Below are 25,281 nucleotides of genomic sequence, written 5' to 3'. Positions count from 1 at the left end.
TTTTTTTACGTTGGCACTGTTACATTTTCATGATTTTATGAAGTTGTTTTGAACTTCTTTCGTTGAAATGCAAGAGTTGGACTATTTCAGAAGTGTTTGGCTATGGTTTACCTTGCCACAGTTACATTTCATGATTTTTAAACGTTCTTTTTGAATTTATTTCATTGAAATGCAAGAGTTGGACTAATTCAGTAGTGTTTGGTCGTGGTTTACCCTGTCACAGTTACATTTTCTTGATTTTTCAAAGTTCATTTTGAATTTCTTTCATTGAAATGCAAGAGTTGGAATATTTCAGTAGTGTGTTATTATGGTTTACCTTGTCACAGTTACATTTTCTTGATTTTTCAAAGTTCATTTTGAATTTCTTTCGTTGAAATGCAAGAGTTGGAATATTTCAGTAGTGTTTGGTAGTGATTTACCTTGTCACAGTTACATTTTCGTGATTGTTAAAAGATCATTTAGAATTAATTAATTTTAATAGAACTATTTGTAATAGTAAATATTTGTTTGTTCTTTGTTTAACTTTTAAAGGTTACATTTACGTGATTTTTAAAAGATCATTTCGAATTTCTTTCATTGAAATGCAAGAGTTGGAATATTTCAGTAGTGTTTGGTCGTGGTTTACCTTGTCACAGTTACATTTTCGTGATTTTTTAAAGTTCATTTTGAATTTCTTTAGTTGAAATGCAAGAGTTGGAATATTTAAATAGTGTTTGGTTTGTTGTTTACCTTGTCACAGTTACATTTTCTTGATTTTTCAAAGTTCATTTTGAATTTCTGTCGTTGAAATGCAAGAGTTTGAATATTTCAATAGTGTATGATTGTGGTTTACCTTGTCACAGTTACATTTTCTTGATTTTTCAAAGTTCATTTTGATTTTCTTTGGTTGAAATGCAAGAGTTGGAGTATTTCAGTATTGTTTTGGTGTGGTTTACCTTGTCACAGTTACATTTTCTTGATTTTTCAAAGTTCATTTTGAATTTCTTTCGTTGAAATGCAAGAGTTGGAATATTTCAGTAGTGTTTGGATATGGTATACCTTGTCACAGTTACATTTTCTTGATTTTTCAATGTTCAATTTTGAATTTCTTTCGTTGACATGCACGTGTTGGAATATTTCAGTAGTGTTTGGTTGTGGTTTTACCTTGTCACAGTTACATTTTCTTGATTTTTCAAAGTTTATTTTGAATTTCTTACATTGAAATGCAAGAGTTGGAATATTTCACTAGTGTTTGGTCGTGGTTTACCTTGTCACAGTTACATTTTCTTGATTTTTCAAATTTCATTTTGTATTTCTTTCTTTGAAATGCAAGAGTTGGAATATTTCAGTAATGTTTGGTTGTGGTTTACCTTGTCACAGTTACATTTTCATGATTTTTCAATGTTCATTTTTAATTTCTTTCGTTGAAATGCAAGAGTTGGAATATTTCAGTAGTGTATGGTTATGGTATACCTTGTCAAAGTTACATTTTCATGATTTTACACAATTCATTTTGAATTTCTTTCATTGAAATGCAAGAGTTGGAATATTTCAGTAGTGTTTGGTCGTGGTTTAACTTGTCAAAGTTACATTTTCTTGATTTTTCAAAGTTCATTTTGAATTTCTTTCGTTGAAATGCAAGAGTTGGAATATTTCAGTAGTGTTTGGTTGTGGTTTAACTTGTCACAGTTATATTTTCTTGATTTTTCAAAGTTCATTTTGAATTTCTTTAGTTTAAATGCAAGAGTTGGACTATTTCAGTAGTTTTTGGTTGTGGTTTACCTTGTCAATGTTAAATTTTCTTGATTTTTCATTGTTCTTTTTGATTTTCGTTCTATGTAATGAAAGAGTTGGAATATTTCAGTAGTGTTTGGTTGTGGTTTAACTTGTCAAAGTTACATTTTCTTGATTTTTAAAAGTTAATTTTGAATTTTTTTCGTTGAAAAGCAAGAGTTGGAATACTTCAGTAGTGTTTACTTTTGGTTTACCTTGTCAAAGTTACATTTTCTTGATTTTTTCAAAGTTCATTTGAATTTATTTAGTTGAAATGCAAGAGTTGGAATATTTCAATAGTGTCTGGTTATGGTTTACCTTGTCACAGTTAAATTATCTTGATTTTTTCAATGTTCATTTTTAATTTCTTTCGTTTAAATGAAAGAATTTGTTTATTTCAGAAGTGTCTGTTTATGGTTTACATTGTCACATTTACATTATATTGATTTTTCAAATTTCATTTTGAATTTCTTTCGTTGAAATGCAAGAGTTGGATTATTTCAGAAGTGTTTGGTCGTGATTTACCATGTCAAAGTTACATTTTCTTGATTTTTCAAAGTTCATTTTGAATTTATTTCCTTTAAAAGCAAGAGTTGTAATATTTCAGTAGTGTTTGGTCGTGGTTTACCTTGTCACAGTTACATTTTCTTGATTTTTTCACAGCTCATTTTGAATTTATTTCTTTGAAAAGCAAGAGTTGGAATATTTCAGTAGTGTTTGATTATGGTTTACCTTGTCACAGTTACATTTTCTTGATTTTTCAAAGCTCATTTGAATTTCTTTCTTTGAAAAGAAGGAGATGGAATATTTCAGTAGTGTTTGGTTATGGTTTACCTTGTCACAGTTACACTTTCTTGATTTTTCAATGTTAATTTTTAATTTCTTTCGTTGAATTGCAAGAGTTGGAGTATTTCAGTAGTGTTTGGTTATGGTTTACCTTGTCGCAGTTAAATTTTCTAGATTTTTCAAATTAAATTTTTATTTATATAGTTGAAATTCAAGAGTTGGAATATTTCAGTATCGTTTGGTTGTCGTTTACCAGGTCACAGTTACATTTTCTTGATTTTTCAAAGTTAATTTTGAATTTCTTTCTTTGAAATGCAAGAGTTGGAATATTTCAGTAGTGTTTGATTGTGGTTTACCTGGTCACAGTTACATTTTCTTGATTTTTCAAAGTTCATTTTGAATTTCTTTCGTTGAAATGCAAGAGTTGGAATATTTCACTAGTGTTTGGTTGTGGTTGACCTTGGCACATGTACACACATGTATACACATGTACACACATGTGCATATCATGAGTGCTCATGATAAGTTAACCTAACCCTTTCCGGTGAGTATGGTTAGGTTAGACTAGATTAAGTTAGGTTAGATTAGACTAGGTTAGGTTAGCCTACGTACGCTTCACATAGGTTAGCGTAGGTTAGGTGAGAGACATGCGAAAAGTTAGGAGTATGATTAGGTTAGGTTAGATTAGGCCAGGTTAGGTTAAGTTAGGTTAGGCTAGGTTAGCCTACGTACGCATGCGTACGTAGGCTAACCTAGCCTAACCTAACTTAACCTAACCTAGCCTAATCTAACCTAACCTAACCTAATCATACACCTAACTTTTCGCATGTCTCTCACCTAACCTAAGCTAACCTAAGTGAAGCGTATGTAGGCTAACCTAACCTAGTCTAATCTAACCTAACTGAATCTAGTTTAACCTAACCATACTCACCGGAAAAGGTTAGGTTAACTTATCATGAGCACTCATGATAAGCACATGTGTGTACATGTGTATACATGAGTGTACATGTGACAAGGTAAACCACAACCATACACTAGTGAAATATTCCAACTCTTGCATTTCAACGAATGAAATTCAAAATGAACTTTGAAAAATCAAGAAAATGTAACTGTGACCAGGTAAACCACAATCAACCACTACTGAAATATTCCAACTCTTGCATTTCAAATAAAGAAATTCAAAATGATCTTTTAAAAATAAAGAAAATTTAACTGTGACAAGGTAAACCACAACCAAACGCTACTTAAATATTACATCTCTTGAATTTCAACTATAGAAATTAAAAATTAATTTGAAAAATATATAAAATGTAACTTTGACAAGGTAAACCATAACCAGAAACTACTGAAATATTCCAACTCTTGCAATTCAACGAAAGAAATTCAAAATGAACTTTGAAAAATCAAGAAAATGTAACTGTGACAAGGTAAACCAAAACCAAACACTAATTAAATATTACATCTCCTGATTTTCAAAGAAAGAAATTCAAATGATCTTTGAAAAATCAAGAAAATGTAACTGTGACAAGGTAAACAATAACCAAACACTACTGAAAAATTCCAACTCTTTCTTTTCAACTAAAGAAATTAAAACTGATCTGTGAAAAATCAAGAAAATTTAACTTTGACAATGTAAAACACGACCAAACACTACTGAAATATTTCAACTCTTGCTTTTCAATTAAAGAAGTTCAAAATGAACTTTGAAAAATCAAGAAAATGTAACTGTGACATGTTAAATCATGAACAAACACTTCTGAAATAAACCAACTCTTGCATTTCAAAGAAAGAAATTCAAAATGAACTTTGAAAAATCAATATAATTTAACTGTGACAAGGTAAAACGTAACCAGACACTTCTGAAATAATCCAATTCTTGCATTTCAACGAAAGAAAGTCAAAATGAACTTTGAAAAAATCAATAAAATTTAACTTTGACAAGTTAAACCATAACCATACACTACTGAAATATTCCAACTCTTGCATTTCAACTAAATAAATTAAAATGAACTTTGAAAAAATCATGAAAATGTAACTGTGACAAGGTAAACCACAAGAAAACACTACTGAAATATTCTAACTCTTGCTTTACAACGAAAAAAATTCAAAATTAACTTTTAAAAATCAAGAAAATGTAACTTTGACAAGTTAAACCACAACCAAACACTACTGAAATATTCCAACTCTTTAATTTCAACGAATTATATAAAAAATTATATATTAAAAATCTATATTAAGTTAGAGTTAAAATTTAAACCACAACAAAAACCTACTTAAATAGTAAAAATATTTAATTTAGACGAAATAATTTAAAAATGCACATTCAAAAATCATGAAAATATAGTTGTGTCAAGGTAAACCACAACCCCATACTACTGATAGAGTCAGAATCGTGCATTTCAATGACAGAAATTCAATATGAACTGTGAAAAATCAAGAATATGTAACTGTGACACGGTAAACAATAATACAAAGCTACTGAAATATTCCAACTCTTGCATTTCAATGAAGGAAATTCAAAATGAACTTTGTAAAATCATGAAAATGTAACTTTGACAAGTTATACCAGAACCATACACTACTGAAATATTCCAACTCTTGCATTTCAACGAAAGAAATTCAAAATTAACTTTGAAAAATCATGAAAATGTAACTCTGACATGGTAAACCACAATCAAACATTATTGAAATATTCTAACTCTTACATTTCAAGGAAATAAATTCAAAATTAACTTTTAAAAATAAAGAAAATGTAACTGTGACAGTGTAAACCACAAACAAACACTAGTGAAATATTTCAACTCTTTCATTTCAAGGTAATAAATTCAAAATAAACATTTAAAAATCACGAAAATTTAACTGTGAAAAGGTAAAACCGCAACAAAACACTACTGAAATATTCCAACTCTTGCATTTCAACGAAAGAAATTCAAAATGAACTTTGAAAAAATCAAGAAAATGTAACTGTGACAAGGTATACCATAACCATACACTACTGAAATATTCCAACTCTTGCATTTCAACGAAAGAAATTCAAAATGTACTTTGAAAAATCAAGAAAATGTAACTGTGACAAGGTAAACCACAACCAAACACTACTGAAATATTCCAACTCTTGCATTTCAATGAAAGAAATTCAAAATGAACTTTGAAAAATCAAGAAAATGTAACTGTGACAAGGTAAACCACAATCAAACACTACTGAAATATTCCAACTCTTGCATTTCAACGAAAGGAATTCAAAATGAACTTTGAAAAATTAAGAAAATGTAACTGTGACAAGTTAAACCGCAACCAAACACTACTTAAATATTCCAACTCTTTAATTAAAACGAAATAAATTCAAATGAACTTTTAAAAATCACGAAAATTTAACTTTGACAATGTAAACCACTACCAAACACTACTTAAATACTAAAACTATTTAAATTAAATGTAAGATTTTCAACCAGTAATTTGAAAAATCAAGATTATGTATCTGTTAAAAGGTAAACAACCATAAAACACGAATGAAAGATACCAGATCTATCATTTAAACAACAAAAATTCAAAATTAAATATGAAAAAAAAAGAAAATGTAACAGTGACAATGTCAACAACGACCAAACACTAGTGAAATATTCCAACTATTGCATTACAAAGAAAGAAATTAAAACTGATCTATGAAAAAAAAAGAAAATGTAAATGTGACAGGTTACACTACTAGAACACACTACTTAAATAGGCCACCTCTTGTATTTCAACGTAAGAAATTCAAAATGAACTTTGAAAAATCAAGAAAATGTAACTGTGACAATGGAAACCACTCCCAAACACTACTGAAATATTCCAACTCTTGCATTTCAACGAAAGAAATTCAAAATGAACTTTTAAAAATCAATAAAATGTAACTGTGACAGGGTAACCCACAAGCAAACACTACTGAAATATTCCAACTCTTGCATTTCAACGAAAGAAATTCAAATGTACTTTGAAAAATAAAGAAAATGTAACAGTGACAAGGTAAACCACAAGCAAACACTACTGAAATAGTCCAGCTGTTGCTTTTCAACGAAAGAAATTCAAATTGAACTTTGAAAAATCAAGAAAATGTAACTGTGACAAGGTAAACCATAACCATACACTACTGAAATATTCCAACTCGTGCATTTCAACGAATGAAATTCAAAATGAACTTTGAAACATCAAGAAAATGTAGCTTTGACAAGGTAAACCAGAACCAAACACTACTGAAATATTCCAACTCTTGCATTTCGACGAAAGAAATTCAAAATGAACTTTGAAAAATCAAGAAAATGTAACTGTGACAAGTTAAACCACAACCAAACGCTACTGAAATAGTCCATCTCTTGCATTTCAACGAAAGAAATTCAAAATGAACTTTGAAAAATCAAGAAAATGTAACTATGATAAGGTAAACCACAAACAAACACTACTGAAATATTCCAACTCTTGCATTTCTACGAAATAAATTCAAAATGAACTTTGAAGAATCAAGAAAATGTAACTGTGACAAGGTAAACCACAACCAAACACTACTGAAATATTTCAACTCTTGCATTTCAACTAATGAAATTCAAAATGAACTTTGAAAAATCATGAAAATGTAGCTGTGACAAGGTAAACCACAACCAAACACTACTGAAATATTCCAACTCTTGCATTACAAAGAAAGAAATTCAAAATGAACTTTGAAGAATCAAGAAAATGTAACTGTGACAAGGTAAAGCACAACCAAACACTACTGAAATATTCCAACTCTTGCATTTCAACGAAAGAAATTCAAAATGAACTTTGAAAAATCAAGAAAATGTAACTGTGACAAGGTAAACCACAACATCACACTACTGAAATATTCCAACTCTTGCATTTCAATGAAAGAAATTCAAAATGAACTTTGAAAAATCAAGAAAATGTAACTGTGACAAGGTAAACCACAACCAAACACTACTGAAATATTCCAACTCTTGCATTTCAATGAAATAAATTCAAAATAAAACTTTGAAAAATCAGGAAAATGTAACTTTGACATGGTAAACCACAACCAAACACTAGTGAAATATTCCAACTTTTGCATTTCAATGAAAGAAATTCAAAATAAACTTTGAAAAATCAGGACAATGTAACTGTGACATGGTAAACCACAACCAAACACTAGTGAAATATTCCAACTCTTGCATTTCAACGAAAGAAATTCAAAATGAACTTAGAAAAATTAAGCCAATGTAACTGTGACAAGGTAAACCGCAACCAAACACTACTGAAATATTCCAACTCTTGCATTTCAACGAAAGAAATTCAAAATTAACTTTGAAAAATTAAGAGAATGTAACTGTGACAAGGTAAACCACGACCAAACACTACTGAAATAGTCCAACTCTTGCATTTCAAAGAAAGAAATTCAAAATGAACTTTGAAAAATGAAGAGAATGTAACTGTGACAAGGTAAACCACGACCAAACACTACTGAAATATTCCAACTCTTGCATTTCAATGAAAGAAATTCAAAATGAACTTTGGAAAATCAAGAAAATGTAACTGTGTCAAGGTAAACCGCAACCAAACACTAGTGAAATATTCCAACTCTTGCATTTCAACGAAAGAAATTCAAAATGAACTTTGAAAAATAAAGGGAATGTAACTGTGACATGGTAAACCACAACCAAACACTAGTGAAATATTCCAACTCTTGCACTTCAACGAAAGAAATTCAAAATGAACTTTGAAAAATTAAGGGAATGTAGCTGTGACAAGGTAAACCGCAACCAAACACTACTGAAATATTCCAACTCTTGCATTTCAACGAAAGAAATTCAAAATGAACTATGAAAAATCAAGAAAATGTAACTGTGACAAGGTAAACCACGACCAAACACTACTGAAATATTCCAACTCTTGCATTTCAATGAAAGAAATTCAAAATTAACATTGAATAATCATGATAATGTAAATGTGACATGTTAAACCAAAAAAACACAATAGTGTAAGCGTACATCTCAATCATTTCATCTAAAGAAATTCAATCTGAACTTTCATACATTAAGCGAATATATCTGTGACATGGTAAACCGCAAGCTAACACTACTGAAATATTCCAACTCTTGCATTTCAATGAAAGACAGTCCGATTTGAGTATCAAAAATAAAGGGAATGAAACTGTGACAGGGTAAACTACAACATCACACTAGCGAACTATTCCAATTCTTGCATTTCAACGAAAGAAATTCAAAATGAACTTTGAAAAATTAAGGGAATGTAACTGTGAAATGGTAAACTACAACATCACACTACTGAAATATTCCAACTCTTGCATTTCAACGAAAGAAATTCAAAATGAACTTTGAAAAATCAAGAAAATGTAACTGTGACAAGGTAAACCACAACCAAACACTACTGAAATATTCCAACTCTTGCATTTCAATGAAAGAAATTCAAAATGAACTTTGAAAAAATCAGACCTTTGGAGGGGGGAGGGGCCGGGGGCAGGGGGTCGTTCTGTGTCTCAATGCACAAAAAAAGTATAAAAAATGGGGAGGGAATGGGGGGGGAGAGGGGAGGAGGAGAAAGAGGGAGGAGGAGGAGGGAGGAGGTGGGAGGAGGTGGGAGGAGGAGGAGGAAGGAGGTGGGAGGAGGAGGAGGAGGAGGAGGAGGAGGAGGAGGAGGAGGAGGAGGGAGGATGAGGAGGAGGGAGGAGGAGGAGTTGGGAGGAGGAGGAGGAGGGGGCCGGGGGAGGGCCTTTGGGGCACAGGGAGGGCCTTTGGGGCACAGGGAGGGCCTTTGGGTGTCTGGGTGACATTTGGGGACCGGTGGATGGCCTTTGGGACCCCGTTGGTCCTTTGGGAGCTCGATGGGCCTTTGGGGGGCCCGGGGATGGCCGTTGAGGGTCTGGGGTGGGCCTTTGGAGGCGCCGGTGGCCCTTTGGGAGCTTGGGGGACCTTTGAGTGTCCGGGGGGCAGTTGGGGGCCTGGGGGACATTTGGGGACCGGTGGAGGGCCTTTGGGAGCCCGGTGGACCTTTGAGGACCGGGGGCTTCCTTCGGGGTTGGGGTATGAGGATTGGAACCCCTTGGGGTTGGGTTAGAGGACCTCACAACACTGTTCAAATGGAACTTGTGTATTATAACGACCACACTCAAAACCTCTTCTAAAACCCTTTCTAAAATCTTCTTTCAAAATGTCTCTAACGGTTTCGCTGAAATAATCCCATAAAATGGATAAAACCGTTTCGCCCAAATAATCCCTAAACGTAATTTCAGCGTGTTCCTTTTGTATGGCATCTGTGCGCTAACGCATTTCAAATTTCTAGGAAACCCTTTCCTACGTTAATCTCTTCATCTCATAAATTTTCCTAGCTAAACTATTAGGGTTTCGTTAGAATATCAATTTACCTCTCCGACTTAAAGCTCCGTGAAGCCGTATTTAAAAATAGAATTTCTATCTCTTTAGACTCCCGCATAATTCCAAGATAACAATTGATGTCAATTATAATTCCTGACACTAAAGATCAATGAAGCCCTATTTGAAAATAGAATATAAATTTTTCTCTCTGTCCTAAAGAACGTTTATCCCTCAGACCTAAGATTAAAGAAGCTTTTATGTTTTCTAATTCTCCCCTTCGTGAATCAATAGTTTCCCCTAGCGATTATGTAAATCAAGTTAACAGGTGATATTTCTCAGGTTAAGCTAACCAAACAACAATGAAGCCATGTTTGTTTCTTAATTTCCCCTTCGTGAATCAATAATTCCCCCATCGATTATGTAAATCACCCCTCATGTCATTCGCACGTGGCCAAACAACAACAGATCGATTGAACTTGACACACCCACATTAGAACAGATCGATAATCCTTGAATAAATTATGTCCCCCATCGATTATGTAAATCATCCCTCGTGTCATTCGCACGTGGCCAAACAACAACAGATCGATTGACCTTGACACACCCACATTAGACTCGATCGATAATCCTTGAATAAATTATGTCCCCCATCGATTATGTAAATCACCCCTCGTGTCATTCGCACGTGGCCAAACAACAACAGATCGATTGACCTTGACACACCCACATTAGACTCGATCGATAATCCTTGAATAAATTATGTAAAAAAAGTTGTAGGTGGCAGCAGGGGTGCGTGATCGGAGTCAATAAGGCCCTTCTACTGTCATACCAGCTATCTGAAAACAAAACTAATTTTAAACATTTTCTGTTTCATAATTTTTTATCAATACAAAATTGCTAAGACTTCAAGGATAGATAATCATTATCTGTGAACCGTAATTATTTTTTCCCCGCAATTTTGATTACTATGGTAATTTTCTCTCCTTTTTTCGTTGTTGTTGTTGTTGTTTGTATTTTTACGAATAAAAACAACACTGTTCAAAATTCACATCGTTCTCAATGGAATATAAATTATATTCATGCCGTTCAGAGGTTTTTAAAGGAAGCGATAGGGTAGATAGCACCACTCTTATTTGGAAACCTTCATTAGCCTTGATAAATGAATTTTTTGCTGTGTCGAAGTTTGTGTTACGAAAAATAAAGACATACTTTTCGAAATGAAAATTTATTCAGTAGAGTATAAATGGTGCTCTAGCCCTTGTAAAGCTATGGGGGTGTGAATAAGCTGGCACCCCCAGCTTAAGAATAAGCTAGGGGGTGCCCTGTCCTATTTGTGGTAATTTCTGTCCGATTAAAGTTTAACTCAATTATTCGTTGTAATTTCTGTTCGTTTTGGGTTCATTTCAAACAATTAGTTCATGGTAACGAATTGTAAGTAAGGAGCGACCCGGCTCAATAGTAACCAAAGCTCTAAAAAAACGGGATTTTGATACTAATAGATACAACAAAAGAATCAGACTTAATGCCGATTTCAAATATATAAGTTTCATCAAGTTTAGTCATACCCATCAAAAGTTACACGCCTGAGAAAATTTGGCTGATTTTAGAAAAAAGGGAGAAAGACCCTCTAAACGTCATAGTACCATAATGAAAATCACACCATCATATTCAGCGTATCAGAGAACTGTATCAGCGTATCAGAGAACTGTAGAGGTTTCAAGCTCCTGTTTACAAAAATGTGGAATTCGGCGTTTTTTGCCAGAAGAAAGATCACGGATGCGTGTTTTTTTTTGTTTTTTTTTCCCCAGGGCTGATCGTATCGACCCAGTGCTCCTAGAATATCGTGAGAGGACTCATTGGATCGGAAATTAAGAGTTCTAGTGCACTTTTTAAGTGACAAAAAAAATGGAGGGCAACTAGGCCCCCTCCCACGCTCATTTTTTTCCAAAAGTCACCCGATCAAAATTTTGAGACAGCCATTTTGTTCAGCATGGTCGAAAGTATGATAACTATGTCTTTTAGGATGACTTAATCGCCCAATGTCCCCGGGGCTCAAAGTTATGAACTTCACCCAATGTTAACATATAGTATTGGTTATTGGGAAGTATACAGACATTTTCAGGGGGATTTTTTCTGGTAGTGGGGGGGGTAGGTCGGGAGTTACGTGGAAGGATCTTTACATGGATGAAGTTTTCACGTGGGAAGGGACATTGCTACGAAGGGGGTGCCAGATTTCACAGCATTATTTAAAAAAAAGGTCAGAAATTAAATAAGAAAACAGCAAGTTTTTCAACTGAAAGTAAGGAGCAACATCAAAACTTAAAACAAACAGAAATTATTACGTATATGATTGGGTTCGCCCCTAGTGAAGACTTCGTCCTTTACGCTAAATATTTTTTAATACTTCCATCAACGATATATGTTCTTATTAACGGCATGTGACGTTAAGAGACCACTTTTAAAGAAGTGAAGCAAAATTTAAACTTTAGCTTAAAGAGCGAGTCAGCTACTAGGGGGCGAGAAACCTCTAATATATGTATTAAAAATATATGAATATAGAACTTCGTTACGTAATTTAATTCGTAAGTTACGTATAATTATTACTAATAAAAACGTTCGTCAATAAAATTATACAACGTTCGAGAAAGCCATTTAACCAAATAAAAGTAAAATTAATATGCAAATTTGGTGTTGATTATACATGTACAGTGAGCCCAAATCAAAACCTGCATTTATTCAAAAACGTTCAAAAATTAAATAAAAAAAACAAGTTTTTTTTTAACTGAAAGTAAGGAGCGACGTTAAAACTTAAAACGAACAGAAATTATTCCTTATATGAAAGGGACTGTCCCCTCCTCACACAACTCTACACACAACCCACAACTCTATTTTTTAAACAATAAAAAACTTTAGCGTAAACAGCGAGAAGTTGAGAAGGGGACAGTCTCTTTCATATACGGAATAATTTCTGTTCGTTTTAAAGAGTCAAACTTTGACAAAGAGACAAACTTTAACATATAGAGCAAGACTTGCGGAAAGGGTAGCCCCCTCGTATACAGAATAATTTCAAACCATTTAAGTTTTCTAGACTGTTTTTCAAATTACGCCTGGAAATCCCCCTCCCTCCCATCTATCTTCGTTTCAAATTTCTTCTGGAAAATTATGCTCCACTGAAATTTTTCCCGTGAAAATACCCCCCCCCCCCCATAAAATCCACCCCTCAAAATTGTTTCGTATATTTCCTAATAACAAAAACCATGTGTAAAAATGGGCAAATTTCATAACTTACAACCTTTTCGCCAGAGTCTTTGAGGGGGAAGGGATCTTATAATTCCTAAAGGCCTAGTTTTAGACCTTTCATCATTGCTAAACCAAATGGCTATCCTGAATTTTTATCATATCTCTTTGGGGAAAAAGTGGCGTACGAGGGGGGCTAGTTGCTCCAAAATCTTTTTGATCTCTTAAAAAGGACACTAGAGCCTTTGTTTTTCGTTTGAATGAGCCCTCTCTCAATATTCTAGGACCATCGATTCCATGCGATTGCCCCTGGGGAAAAAACAAAACAAACAAACAAACTAATAAACATGTATCCGTGATCTTTCTCTTGGCAAAAAAATAAAAAAAAATCCACATTTTGTAAATAGGAACTTGACTTTTTAGGGCTGTTTTCCCCCTTTTTCGAAAATCAGACAAATATTCCAGGCTCGTAAATTCTGAGGGGTAACATTAAACTTAATGAATTTTACATATTTAGAATCAGCATAAAAATTCAATTTTTGATAAACCTATTGTTGTCCAAATTCCATTTCTAGAGTTTCGGTAGCTACTGGGCAGAGTCGCTCCTTACTTAGAGTTTGGATGACTGTTTGATTGTTATTTGACTTTATTTCAGCTTCTCTTTTGGTTAGCCTAACTCTTACTTTTTTTGAAAAATTTCTATTTTGGTAAAGCTTTATTTTATATTTGACGGTTAAACATTATGAGACAATTTGAATAGCTTCAGAACTAAATTTCAATTTTAATACAAGTACAAGCCATATTGAGGTTGTAAGTAAAATGAAACCGAAACATTAAAAATAATAACAATAATTGACCAAACAAGAAAGTTAAAGCTAAACAAAGTTCAAAGACCTGAATCATTTACGCTGTCTTCTAAATCTAAATTCAAATAACAGTTTTTGAGGTGTTGTAAAATTAGGAGATTATTCAACCGAAAAACTTTTGCCAAAAAACTACTGAAATTATTGCATTTTAACAAAGCTGCAACCGTGAGCAATAACTAAAGTAGTGAAGGACGCTGTCAAGATTTTTTTAACCAGGGGGTTGGGGTTTAGGTTACGTAACCAATTAAAAGATGCCACGATAGTAAATTAAAGCGTTCTATCTCAGGCAGCGCGCTAGCACTCCCTAACTAAAGAACGATGTGGGCACAATGTTTTTTTTTCTCCATACCCGGGTACTTCGTATCGAAGGAGTTGTCGTAGAAACTTCGAAAAGGGCTCATTCAATTGGAAATTAGAGTGGCTAGTGCCCTTTTTAATAGTGGGAAGTGATTGGAGGGCAACTAGCCCCCCCCCCCCGCTTTCGTCATTCCCCCCAAACACATCCAATCAAAATTGTAAGGTAGCCATTTTGTTCAGCGTAGTTGATTTTCAGATAGAAAATATGTTTTTGAGGAGGACACTCCCCCACAACCCTCGAGGCAAGGATTTTTAGTTATGCCCTGAGGGTATATAAGAACGATGTTGGCACAATGTACCATATATTATTTTCTTACTTTAGAGCAGGGCACTTCATATGGAAGGGGTCGTCGCAGAAACTTCAAAAGGGGCTCATTCGATTACAAATCGAGAGTTCTAGGGCCCTTTTTAATAGTCGAAAGTGATTGGAGGGCAACTAGCCCCCCCCCCACCCCCCTCACTCCCCCCAAAACAACCCAACAAAATTTCGAGATAGCCATTTTGTTCAGCCTAATTGATTTCCAGATAGAAAATGTGTTTAGTTGATTTCCAGATAGAAAATTTGTTTTTGAGAAGGACACTCCCGCACAGCCCTCAGGGCAAGGGTTTTAAGATATGCCTTGGGGGAATATAAGGTTTTTATAGAAGGCGTTGTCGTAAAAACTTCAAAATAGGCTCATTCACTTTGAAATTCAAAGGGCTTGTGCCCTTTTTATGGTGAGAAAGTGATTGCAGGGAAGATAGCCCCCCCCCCCCCCACCTATCATTCCCCAAAGCACACCCAATGAAAACCTTGAGATAACTATTTTGTTCAGTATAGTTGATTTCCAGATAGAAAATATGTTTTTGAGGAGGACACTCCCCCACAACCCTCGGGGCAAGGGTTTTAAGTTATGCCCTGAGGGCATACAAGAATGATGTTGGCACAATGTACTATTTTTTTTCCCTTTAGAGCTGGACACTTCATACGGAAGTGGTCTACGTAGAAACTTCAAAAGGGGCTCATTCAATTGGAAATTGAGAGTTCTAGTGCCCTTTTTAATAGTCGAAAATGATTGGAGGGCAAATAGCCCCCCCCCCACGCCCATCATTTCCCAGAGTACATCCAATCAAAATATTGAGATAGCCATTTTGTTCAGTGTAGTTGATTTCCAGATATAAAATATGTTTTTGAGGAGGACACTCCCCCACAACCCTCAGAGCAACAGTTTTAAGTTATGCCCGGGGGGCATATAAGGTTTTTATAGAAGGCGTTGTCACTTCAAAACAGGCTCATTCAATTGGAAATTTGAAGGGCTAGTACCCTTTTTGATAGTCAAAAGTAATTGGGGGGCAACAACCCCTCCTCCCATGCCCACCATTCCCCCAAACACATCCAATCAAAATTTTGAGATAGCCAGTTTGTTGATCGTAGTTGATTTCCAGATACAAAATGTGTTTTTGAGGAGGAAACTCCTCCACAGCCCTCAGGGTAAGGGTTTTAAGATATGCCCTGGAGGCATATAAGGTTTTTTTTAGAATGCGTTGTCGTAGAAACTGCAAAAAAGGCTCATTCGATTCGAAATTCAGAGGGCTAGTTCTCGTTTTAATATTCGAAAGTTATTAGTGGGCAACTAGCCCCCCCCCCCGAGCCCATCATATCCCCAAACACATCCAATCAAAACTTTGAGATAGCCATTTTGTTCAGCCGAGTTGATTACCAGATAGAAAAATATGTTTTGAGGAGGAAACTCCCCCATAGCTCTCAGGGTAAGGGTTTTAAGTAATACCTTTTGAGCATGTAAGGCTATTAAATAAGCTGTTGTCGTAGAAATTTCAAAAAAAGCACAATTAATTGGAAATTCAAAGGGATACTGCCCTTTTTAATAGTTGAAATTGATTGAAGAGCAACTAGCCCACGCCCATCATTCCGCCAGACACATCCGATAAACATTTTGAGATAGCCATTTTGTTCAGCGTAGTTGATTTCCAGATAGAAAATATATTTTTGAGGAGGAGACTCCCCCACAACCCTCGGGGCAAACCCCTATGCCTTCCCATGGCCAGAACATAATTTGCACTTTACTGAAAAAAATACAAATGAATGTGCATTGTCATTGTAATATACATATACTGATATTCAGTAATCAAAATCTTAATATTATTTGAATTGTTAAAGTTATAAAGATAAAAACATTTATATTTTTTTCAGTAAAGAGCAAATTATGTTCTGGCCATGGGAAGGCATAGGGGTTTTGAGCCCAAATTATGTTAATTTCTGCTCGTTTTAAGTTTGACTCGGTTATTTATTGTAATTTCTGTTTCTTTTGGGTTTCATTTATTTATCGGTGCTGATTTGTGGTAGTTTCACGCTTGGTAGATTATTTAATTTTATTTTTGCTCATTTTTTTGTTTAATGAAGTTCTTTACTTTTCTTTGAAAAACTTATTTTGTGGAAAAATTTTTTTAATTAATATATATTAATAACAAATAATATCTTCATTTAAATGGAAATTATTCCGTTTTACATGAGTGTGATGACAAAGGGGGACAAATACACAGAAATCAGGGTCTCAAAAGTTTTTTTTATTGTTTTTCATTTTCCAAAGGACCTTTGGAGGCACCTATGGAAGCAGTGCATGCTGAAAAAATAAATCAAAGTTTTCCTTCCCAGAGGTTTTAGACAGAATTAGACAACATTTAATAAATATGGAGTGTCTCTACAGTAGAACCATAGTGACCTTTAGAATATTTCATATACCACAAACTTGAAACGTTTTTGTTTGCTACGTGTGAGTTTTACGTTTTCAGTAGAGCGCTAGTTTGCATATTTCACAAGCGTAGGTAAATATAAGCAGTTCGTTTATTTACACTAGTTTTGTAATATATTCTACATAGACTGCGAACCAAAATTATTACTCGTCGTAAGTTTCAACTTTACTCTTTGCTTCTATCATTTTTTTTCATTTTTTTTTTTTTTAAAAGAGTCAAATTATCTTTTTTTTTCTCTTATTAGAACATAATTTTTCAACGTCACATATGAAGCACTAAAATTGCTGAAAGGAGAGCAAAGCTCGAGGTCATTCACAATTAGTATAAAAGGCAAGAGTGGGAACTGGGGAATAGTGGGGCTTGACAATGTTGAGCTCTACCTAGAAAACAGAAACCTGACTCCCACAATTCCCAGAGTCCCAGATCATTTATTTTCACGTCCCAGATTATTTATTTTCATTATCGTTCACTCCATGCATCTTTCTCTCTCTATGAATCTGAAATCTTTGCCTTGACCGTCAGCAGAGCGTGATTTGCAAATATTTACCAGGTTCATAAATTGGGACGTTTCACCATATTTTGTTATTGAAAAATTGACCACATTTACACTTTTTTATACTTAACGGAATGTGAGTCCTGTGGGAAATATTCTTTTACAATTTATATATGTAATTTAGAAATAGATAGATTTCAACTCGTTTATAAATGTGTGCACTCATTTAGGTGATTTCTTTATGGCTTTAGAACTTAATTAAGCCTTCCTGTATTTGTATTTGAAACCGGTCAAACGCATCAAATATCTTCAGTGAAGATGTGAAAGGTGGCAAGTGCTGAATGATCTGCATCTACATTTCATCTATATTCTGCATCTGCATTTTGTCTGTATCTATGTTTCAAGATTTAAATATATCTACTTGAAATAGAAAAAAAAATCGGGAGGTTTTTAGCATATTGTGCTACTAAAGGTTTTACCAGATTCAACCTTATTCTTATCAAACAGTTTGTGGTAACGAACTGTAAGTAAGGAGCGATCCGGCTCAATGGTAACTGAAACTCTAGAAAACGAAATTTTGATACCAATAGATACATCAAAAGAATCAGATTTTAATGCTTATTTCAAATATATAAGTTTGATAAGGTTTAGTCCTACCCATCAAAAGTTATGCGCCTGAGAAAATTTGGCTGATTTTCGAAAAAAGGGGTAAACACCCCCGAAAAATTACAGAACCTTAATGAAAATAACACCATCATATTCAGCGTATCAGAAAACCCTACTGCAGAGGTTTCAAACTCCTATCTACAAAAATGTGGAATTTTGCATTTTTTGCCAGAAGAAAGATAACGGATGCGTGTTTATTTGTTTTTTTTTTTTTTTTCGTTGTTTTTTTTTCCAGGGGTGATCGTATTGAACCAGTGGTCCTAGAATATCGTGAGAGGGCTCATTGGAACGGAAATTAAAAGTTCTAGGGCCATTTTTAAGTGACCAAAAAAATGGAGGGCAACTAGGCCCCCTCCCACGCTCATTTTTTCCCAAATTCACCCGATCAAAATTTTGAGATGGCCATTTTGTTCAGCATGGTCGAAAATATGATAACAATGTCTTTTAGGATGACTTAATCCCCTGAAGTCCCCGGGGGGAGGGCTGAAAGTTATGAACTTTACCCAATGTTAACATTTAGTATTGGTTATTGGGAAGTATCCAGTCGTTTTCAGGGGGGATTTTTTTCTGGTAGTGGGGAAGGGGGTTGTGGGTCGGGGGTTATGTGGGAGGATCTTTCCATGAAGGAAGTTTTCATGGAGAAAGGGGTATTGCTATGAAGAGGGCGCCGGATTTCCCAGCATTATTTAAAAAAAAAGATAAGAAATTAAATTTAAAAAAAAAAGTTTTTCAACTGAAATTAAGGAGCAACATCAAAACTTAAAACGAACAGAAAATATTACGTATACGATTGGGTTCACTCCCTAGTCAATACCTCGCTCTTTAAGCCAAAGATTTTTTAGTACTTTCATAAGAGCTATTTATTCTAATTAACGGCCTTTGTGATTAACTTTGTGATTTAAATTTTTAAAGAATTGGAACAAAATTTAAACTTTAAACTTTAGTTTAAAGAGCAATGTATTGACTAGGGTGCGAACCCTCTGGTATACGTATTAAAAATATATGAATATAGAAGTTCGTTACGTAAGTTAATTCGTAAGTTTCGTATATTTATTAATAATAAAAACGTTCGTATATAAAATTAAATAAGTTTCGAGAAAGCCATTTAACCAAATAAAAGTAAAATTAATGTTCAAATTTTGTTTTAACTGTTCATGTACGGTGAGCCAAATCAAAACCTGCAGTAAAATTAATATGCAAATCTTTTTTTTATTATTCATACACGGTGAGCAAAAATCAAACCTGCATTGATTCAAAAACGTGAAAAAATGAAATAAAAAAACAAGTTTTTTTTAACTGAAAGTAAGGAACGAAGTTAAAATTTAAAACGAATAGAAATTGTTCCGTATATGAAAGGGGGTGTCCCCTCCACAACGCCTAGCTCTTTACGCTAAAGTTTTATTTTCTCACAACTCTATATTTTTTAAACAATAAAAAACTTTAGACTAAAGAGCGAGGCGTTGAGAAGGGGACAGCCCCTTTCATATACGGAATAATTTCTGCTCGTTTTTAGTTTTAACGTCGTTCCTTACTTTCAGTTAAAAAAACTTGTTTTTTTTTATCTAATTCTTCTTAAGGCCGTTCAATATCTGAAAAATGTTTTGCGAATCCCAGCGTCGTCTGATTATCTCAGCTGGGAAAGTAGAATAGTTAAGGCTCTGGTTTTTTTTCACAGTTGAGAAAAGTTTGGAAGAACAGGAAGATAGAGGTGCAAATCAAGGTTAGAATATTATAAGCTACAGTGATGACAGTGGTAAAATATGGTTCTGAAGCATGGGCACTCCGAAAAAACGGAGGAGGATTTGCTAGATGTTTTCCAAAGAAATTAAAAACGGATTGTTTTGGGTACCCGGTTGACTGACCGTATTTCAAATAGTAGGCAGTACAAAAAGTGTGGTTCACTCCCGCTTTCTAGGATTATAATGAGAGAAAGGTTTATATTACTAGGGCATGTTCTGCGGATAAAGGATGACAGATTGCCCGTTAGCGAAGCTTCCCTGCACTACAGAGAACTCCCAGAGTAATTTGGTAGATATTAAAAGGGGGTCAGTAATGTGTTACCAGTTCTGAGGGCTAACGAGTGGCTAGTTTAAAATTAAAAAAAATATAAGGTTATCTTTTACTAATTGTTAAGCAAACCGCTATCTATTACGTGTACCTTACAGCACAACAACTGTGCCCTATGTGGGCAAGGATTTTTAATCAAAGCGGGTAGTGCCCCAAGAAAGTCCCATATGTATGTTAGAATATTTTTGGGAATACCCTTTCCTGAACTTAAAAAATACAATTCTGCTCCATTCAATCGAAAAAAAAACTAAATTTACATTTTCCGATGATGTAAAATTTATATAAACTAAATACTACTACTGGTGTTGCTAACAGCTCACTGGAGCATCAAGCCGCCTGAGGCCAGGACTGTTACGAACGCTTCTCCTCCATTCCTATTTATTCAAAACCACCCTGTTCATACCCTCCCAAGAAGTTCCCATTCCCCTTAAATATTTCCTTACGATATCCTTCCATCCCATTCGGGTACGACCTACTTTTTGTTTGGCCCTAGACGGTTAGCCGACAAGGGCGATCTTTGGCAATATGTCATCCTTCATTCGCAGAACGTTTCCTTGCTATCCTAAAACGCGAGAAGTTAGATGTTATTTTCTAAGATTTCCGATAAAGTGGGTGTCGACGTTCATTTTACTCTCGTTTATTTGGATCTCTTATCCAAGCTCTAGAACTTATGGCAAGACCGCCCAATCCATTCTAAATAGTTTGGCGACTCAAACTAAGAAAAAGATGGGGCAATTCTTTAAAATACCACATATTCTTAATGGAATGTGCACCCTGCGGAAACATTCTTTTTACAATTTGTATATCTAATTTAGTATTAGATGAGCATGAACTCATTGTTAAGAATGTAAACTCATTTAAGTGGTTTCTTTATGGCTTTCTTGGGCGCATTAGTGAGGCTTCCTTGGTTTTGTATTTGAAACTGATCAAACGTATCAATTGTCTTCAATGAAGATATGATAGGTGTCAAGTGCCTATTGATCTATATTTCGAGCACAGATGATCAACCGTTGTGACAAATATTTGGGGCAAGAGGAAGAGTGTAATTATTCTTTAAATGGCAATATGCGAAAGTAAAGTGTTTACCAAAAGTAAAACTAACTGGTACTATTTGAGGTACTTCCTTGTTAGCTAGTACACACTCGAGAATTGGTATCGCGAACATAAGACAGTAACCGGTTGTCACGGTCTTCATACCCGACAATTAGCTTCGGCTCGGTGGAAAACTACATTGTAGCTATTTTTTAATTAAATATTTTGTTGGTATTTTGGTTAGGTTAGGTTACGTATTTAATACAATGCGGTCTGGACGCCCCTCGTTTCCATAATTTTGTTACTAAACTATTATATTTTCATAAAATTTTTGTATTTTTTATTATGATTAACCTAACTCCAATTCTTGAGTGTGCACTAGCTAATAAGGAAGTACTCTATTTGAAGTAGACACCTAAACAAGAATTTCTCCAAGAATGGTGGTGGGGGTGATGGGGGGGGGGCCTGGTTAAGGGTAATAAAAAACAAGTTTGATAATTTGGATCTTTTCCATTGGACCTTTAGCCCTACCACTATTTAAAACGTTTTTTGGCCGTTTGTTCTTTGCTAGGACAAAAAAGAGAGGCATTTTTTATATTGCTAATTTTGTGCTCTTTTTGTGGTTAAAGCCGCGTTTGTGAAAATTAATTCCCCTCCCCCTCCCATGATGGTCTCATATATAGGTTGTATACCAAACTAGGCTGTATATCAATCTAACTTAAAATAGAACTGGTATTATTAAGTTCCTTATGTTGTACTTCTTTAAATATAAATAATCACTGACAAGGCCCCTCCCCCACCCTAGACAGACATATTTATAGCCCTAACTTTGCAGTTATTTGTTGTTCTTACAATTTTTTGATCCGTCGAAAAGCCGGTTAACCTGTGTCCTGATGTAGCCTGTATTAAGTAGTTTGACTCTGTCTCACAACTTTATTTTTTAAAACAATAAAAAACTTTAGCGTAAAGAGCGAGGCGTTGAGGAGGGGACAGCCCCTTTCATATACGGAATAATTTCTGTTCTTTTTAAGTTTTAATGTCGCTCCTTACTTTCAGTTAAAAAACTTGTTTTTTTTAGTTAATTTCAATAAGAGGTACAGAAATTCGGAAAAATTAGTAAATTTTCCGATTAACGTAATACTGAGTTGGCTAAGGAAAAGACATAATATTGGAATCAGAATTTCATTCTGAATCCAAATATAACATTCATTTCCGTCGGAAATGAGCTTAATCCCCCCCCCCCACCCAAATGTGAAAAAAATGCATCCTGAATTGTATAAACGCAATGAATTTTCCATTGTTTTGATAAACCGTTGAATCAATTCAAAGAAAAAATTGATTTACGGAAAATTCAGTGCATATACAAAATTTAGGGTATATACTTGCACATTAAGGAGGGGGTTTAAATTTCATTTTGGACGGAGATGAATACTGTATTTGGATTCAGGATGAACTTCTGATTCTAATTGTATTCTATTTCCTAGCTTTCTCAATGTTATGTTAATTGGAAAATTACCGAATTACTTAGGATTTTTAGGACTCAGACCCGAGCCTTGTAGGATTTTTCCCTTTTTATAAAACTCGGCAAAATTTATCAGGATCGTAACTTTTGATGCATAATTTTAAGATTATGAATTTTTAAACTACAGATGCCTCCAGAGGTAAATATTCTGTCCTGTGCCAACAGAAAAAGCGTTGTACTGAGTTAGCTAGTGATAAATGGAATGTCACTTCCAAAACCATACCCAAGGGGGGTTAGGGGGTTCGACCTCCCCTCCGAAATATTAGTTCGACTCGTAAAACGTAACAAAAATGCATATAAACAAATTGTTGATACGTTTTTAAAAGTTTTTTTTGTGTAACCTCCCCCCACCCCCCGAACAAAATCCTGAATACGGCCCTGGTCACTTCTTCCTCAAAGACATACAAACACACACACACATGATCAAAATGACCAATACAGAGAAAATTACCCGAAAAATAAGCATATTGAGACTTCAGTAGGTTCCCAACTTCTTGTATGGACACGGAACAGTTTAAGTCGTCCATTGTTTCATCTAAAAGAAAAAGTTAAATGAAAAAAGACAAAAAAACAAAAAGCTAACGTTTTTGTAGGAATTAAATTTTTCTATTTTCTAAAATTTTTATTTTCTTATTTTCATTCTTTAGTTTTTAGGAGATTTTTTTTTCAGAAAAGTATCATTCCTTTCAGAAGACAGTTGACCTGATAAACTTCATAGGTTCAAACATATTTTATCATCTCCATTTCTTAAACACAGGCAAAAATGTAAATAACCTCATATTAACTGTATTAAGTTTTAATTTTTTGTGGATACTGCTAAAGCAATAGTGAGTTAGCCCTCAAGGCTAACTCACTTTAGGCTAACTCACTAAAAAGGCACCATTTTAGGAATAAAGGAGCCTTCGTTACATTTGATTGATGGCACCCAATTGATGGCACCCAATTGATGGCACCCAATTGTAATACAAAGCAGAAATACTTGTTTTTGATATCGACGAACTCATGCCTAGTCCTAATTTTGATTCAGATTCTAACCTACTGCTCTGTAATGGCCAAGATACTACTACTTAACAACAACACGTGCAATGCCAAGTCCATTGGGACCGACAGAGCGCATGCTTCTACTCCACTCCTATCTGCTCAAACATTTACTCTTTCCCATAAAGCTCCAATATCTGTTATATCCTTTCTTATGATCCTTATGATCTATAATCCTGCATCTATGAGACATAACAGCCTTACCCTTTCTTTTATTATATCCCTGGAAAGCGAAATTAAACACGATTTATTCCAGTATATACTCTGATATAGTTTACAGTCAGATAAGTGAGTATCTAAAGCAATCCTTGGATAATTTCTCTGGAGAGCATTGGACATACCCTCTGTTACGCCTAAAAATCGTATCTGAAATTTTCACACTTCTGAGGTAATTGCAAAAACTGTTTGCTGATCCCAAAGGAAGGATCAACAAGTGACTGTAAATCCAAAGGATTGCTTGGGCCAAACGACAATCACCTTGTCTCCGAATTGGGTGGGAGGAGGTCGTAAGAAAGGAAGGAAAATTGAAACTTCTTGGGAGGGTTTGAGGAGGGGGACTTTAAATACATTGGGATGGAGGTGGAGCGTACGTAGCTTTGTTGGCCGAAGGTGATCTGGTGCTCCACTAAGTCGTCAGTAGTAGTAGTGTGATTGAACATGCCTTGCCCTGCTGATCTACCCTTTGAAAGTAATTCAGCAAACGGTTTTTGACAATTCCTTCAGAAGGTTACAAGGCTGCAATTAGTGATAAAAAAAAAGAGTTAAAGAGAGAAGAGAAGAAAATTTTGAGAATGGGTTAAACCGTGTAAGAGATACAGAAAAATATATAGAAAAGAATGAAAAAGTCCGTGACACTTTGGAAGTAAAGGAAGATTTATTTTGCGAGGAATACTTAGAGACAGTAAAAAGATTAAACAATATTAAATTCCCCGCTATGTGGTAAATGGTATTTTTTTTTTTTAGTACGGTGGTTTTAAATTTAGAGATAAATTACTGAAGATTATAAATTTGATTTTTGAAAAAGGGGGAGTACCAAGCGATTTTAGGAAACTCTAATTAAACCCCTCCATAAAAAGGTGATAAGAGTGAGTGTGGTAATTATAGAGGCATTAGCCTGGTTTCTGTAGGAAGCAAATTACTTAGTAATATGATCATACTTCTTAGACTTAGAGATGCTGTAGAAAAAGTTTGACGAGAAAAACAGTGCGGTGTCTGGAAAGGTGGAAGACGCATCGACCAAATTTTCACTTTTAAATTAATAATTGAGAAGTGCCTAAGTCATCTAACTTCTTTAGTTGTCAGTTTTGTAGGTTATGAGGAAGCATTTGACTCAGCTGATAGGAGTGCTTAAGTGAAGGTTATATCCTTGTATGGTAT

General features: G+C 34.5%; 1 protein-coding gene across 1 annotated transcript in view; it reads right to left on the bottom strand.

Moving 5' to 3' along the window:
• The window catches only part of LOC148941146 (guanine nucleotide exchange factor DBS-like), a 269,621-nt gene that overhangs the window by 187,364 nt on the left and 56,976 nt on the right, over positions 1 to 25,281 (bottom strand). The window contains exons 2-5 of the mRNA XM_089103905.1: positions 23,268 to 23,401; positions 18,098 to 18,122; positions 9,689 to 9,715; positions 6,248 to 6,269 (exon numbers count right to left, since the gene is read on the bottom strand). Coding sequence (XP_088960031.1) covers positions 6,248 to 6,269; positions 9,689 to 9,715; positions 18,098 to 18,122; positions 23,268 to 23,401 — 208 coding nt within the window. The remainder of the gene's footprint in view (positions 1 to 6,247; positions 6,270 to 9,688; positions 9,716 to 18,097; positions 18,123 to 23,267; positions 23,402 to 25,281) is intronic.

Source organism: Artemia sp. Qi Xiang Cuo, chromosome 18 (genome assembly GCF_049724085.1).
Source record: "Artemia sp. Qi Xiang Cuo chromosome 18, ASM4972408v1, whole genome shotgun sequence".
Taxonomy (NCBI): Eukaryota; Metazoa; Arthropoda; class Branchiopoda; order Anostraca; family Artemiidae; genus Artemia; species Artemia sp. Qi Xiang Cuo.
The sequence above is the reverse complement of the archived record's forward strand: the minus strand, read 5'-3'. Positions and strand labels throughout refer to the sequence as shown.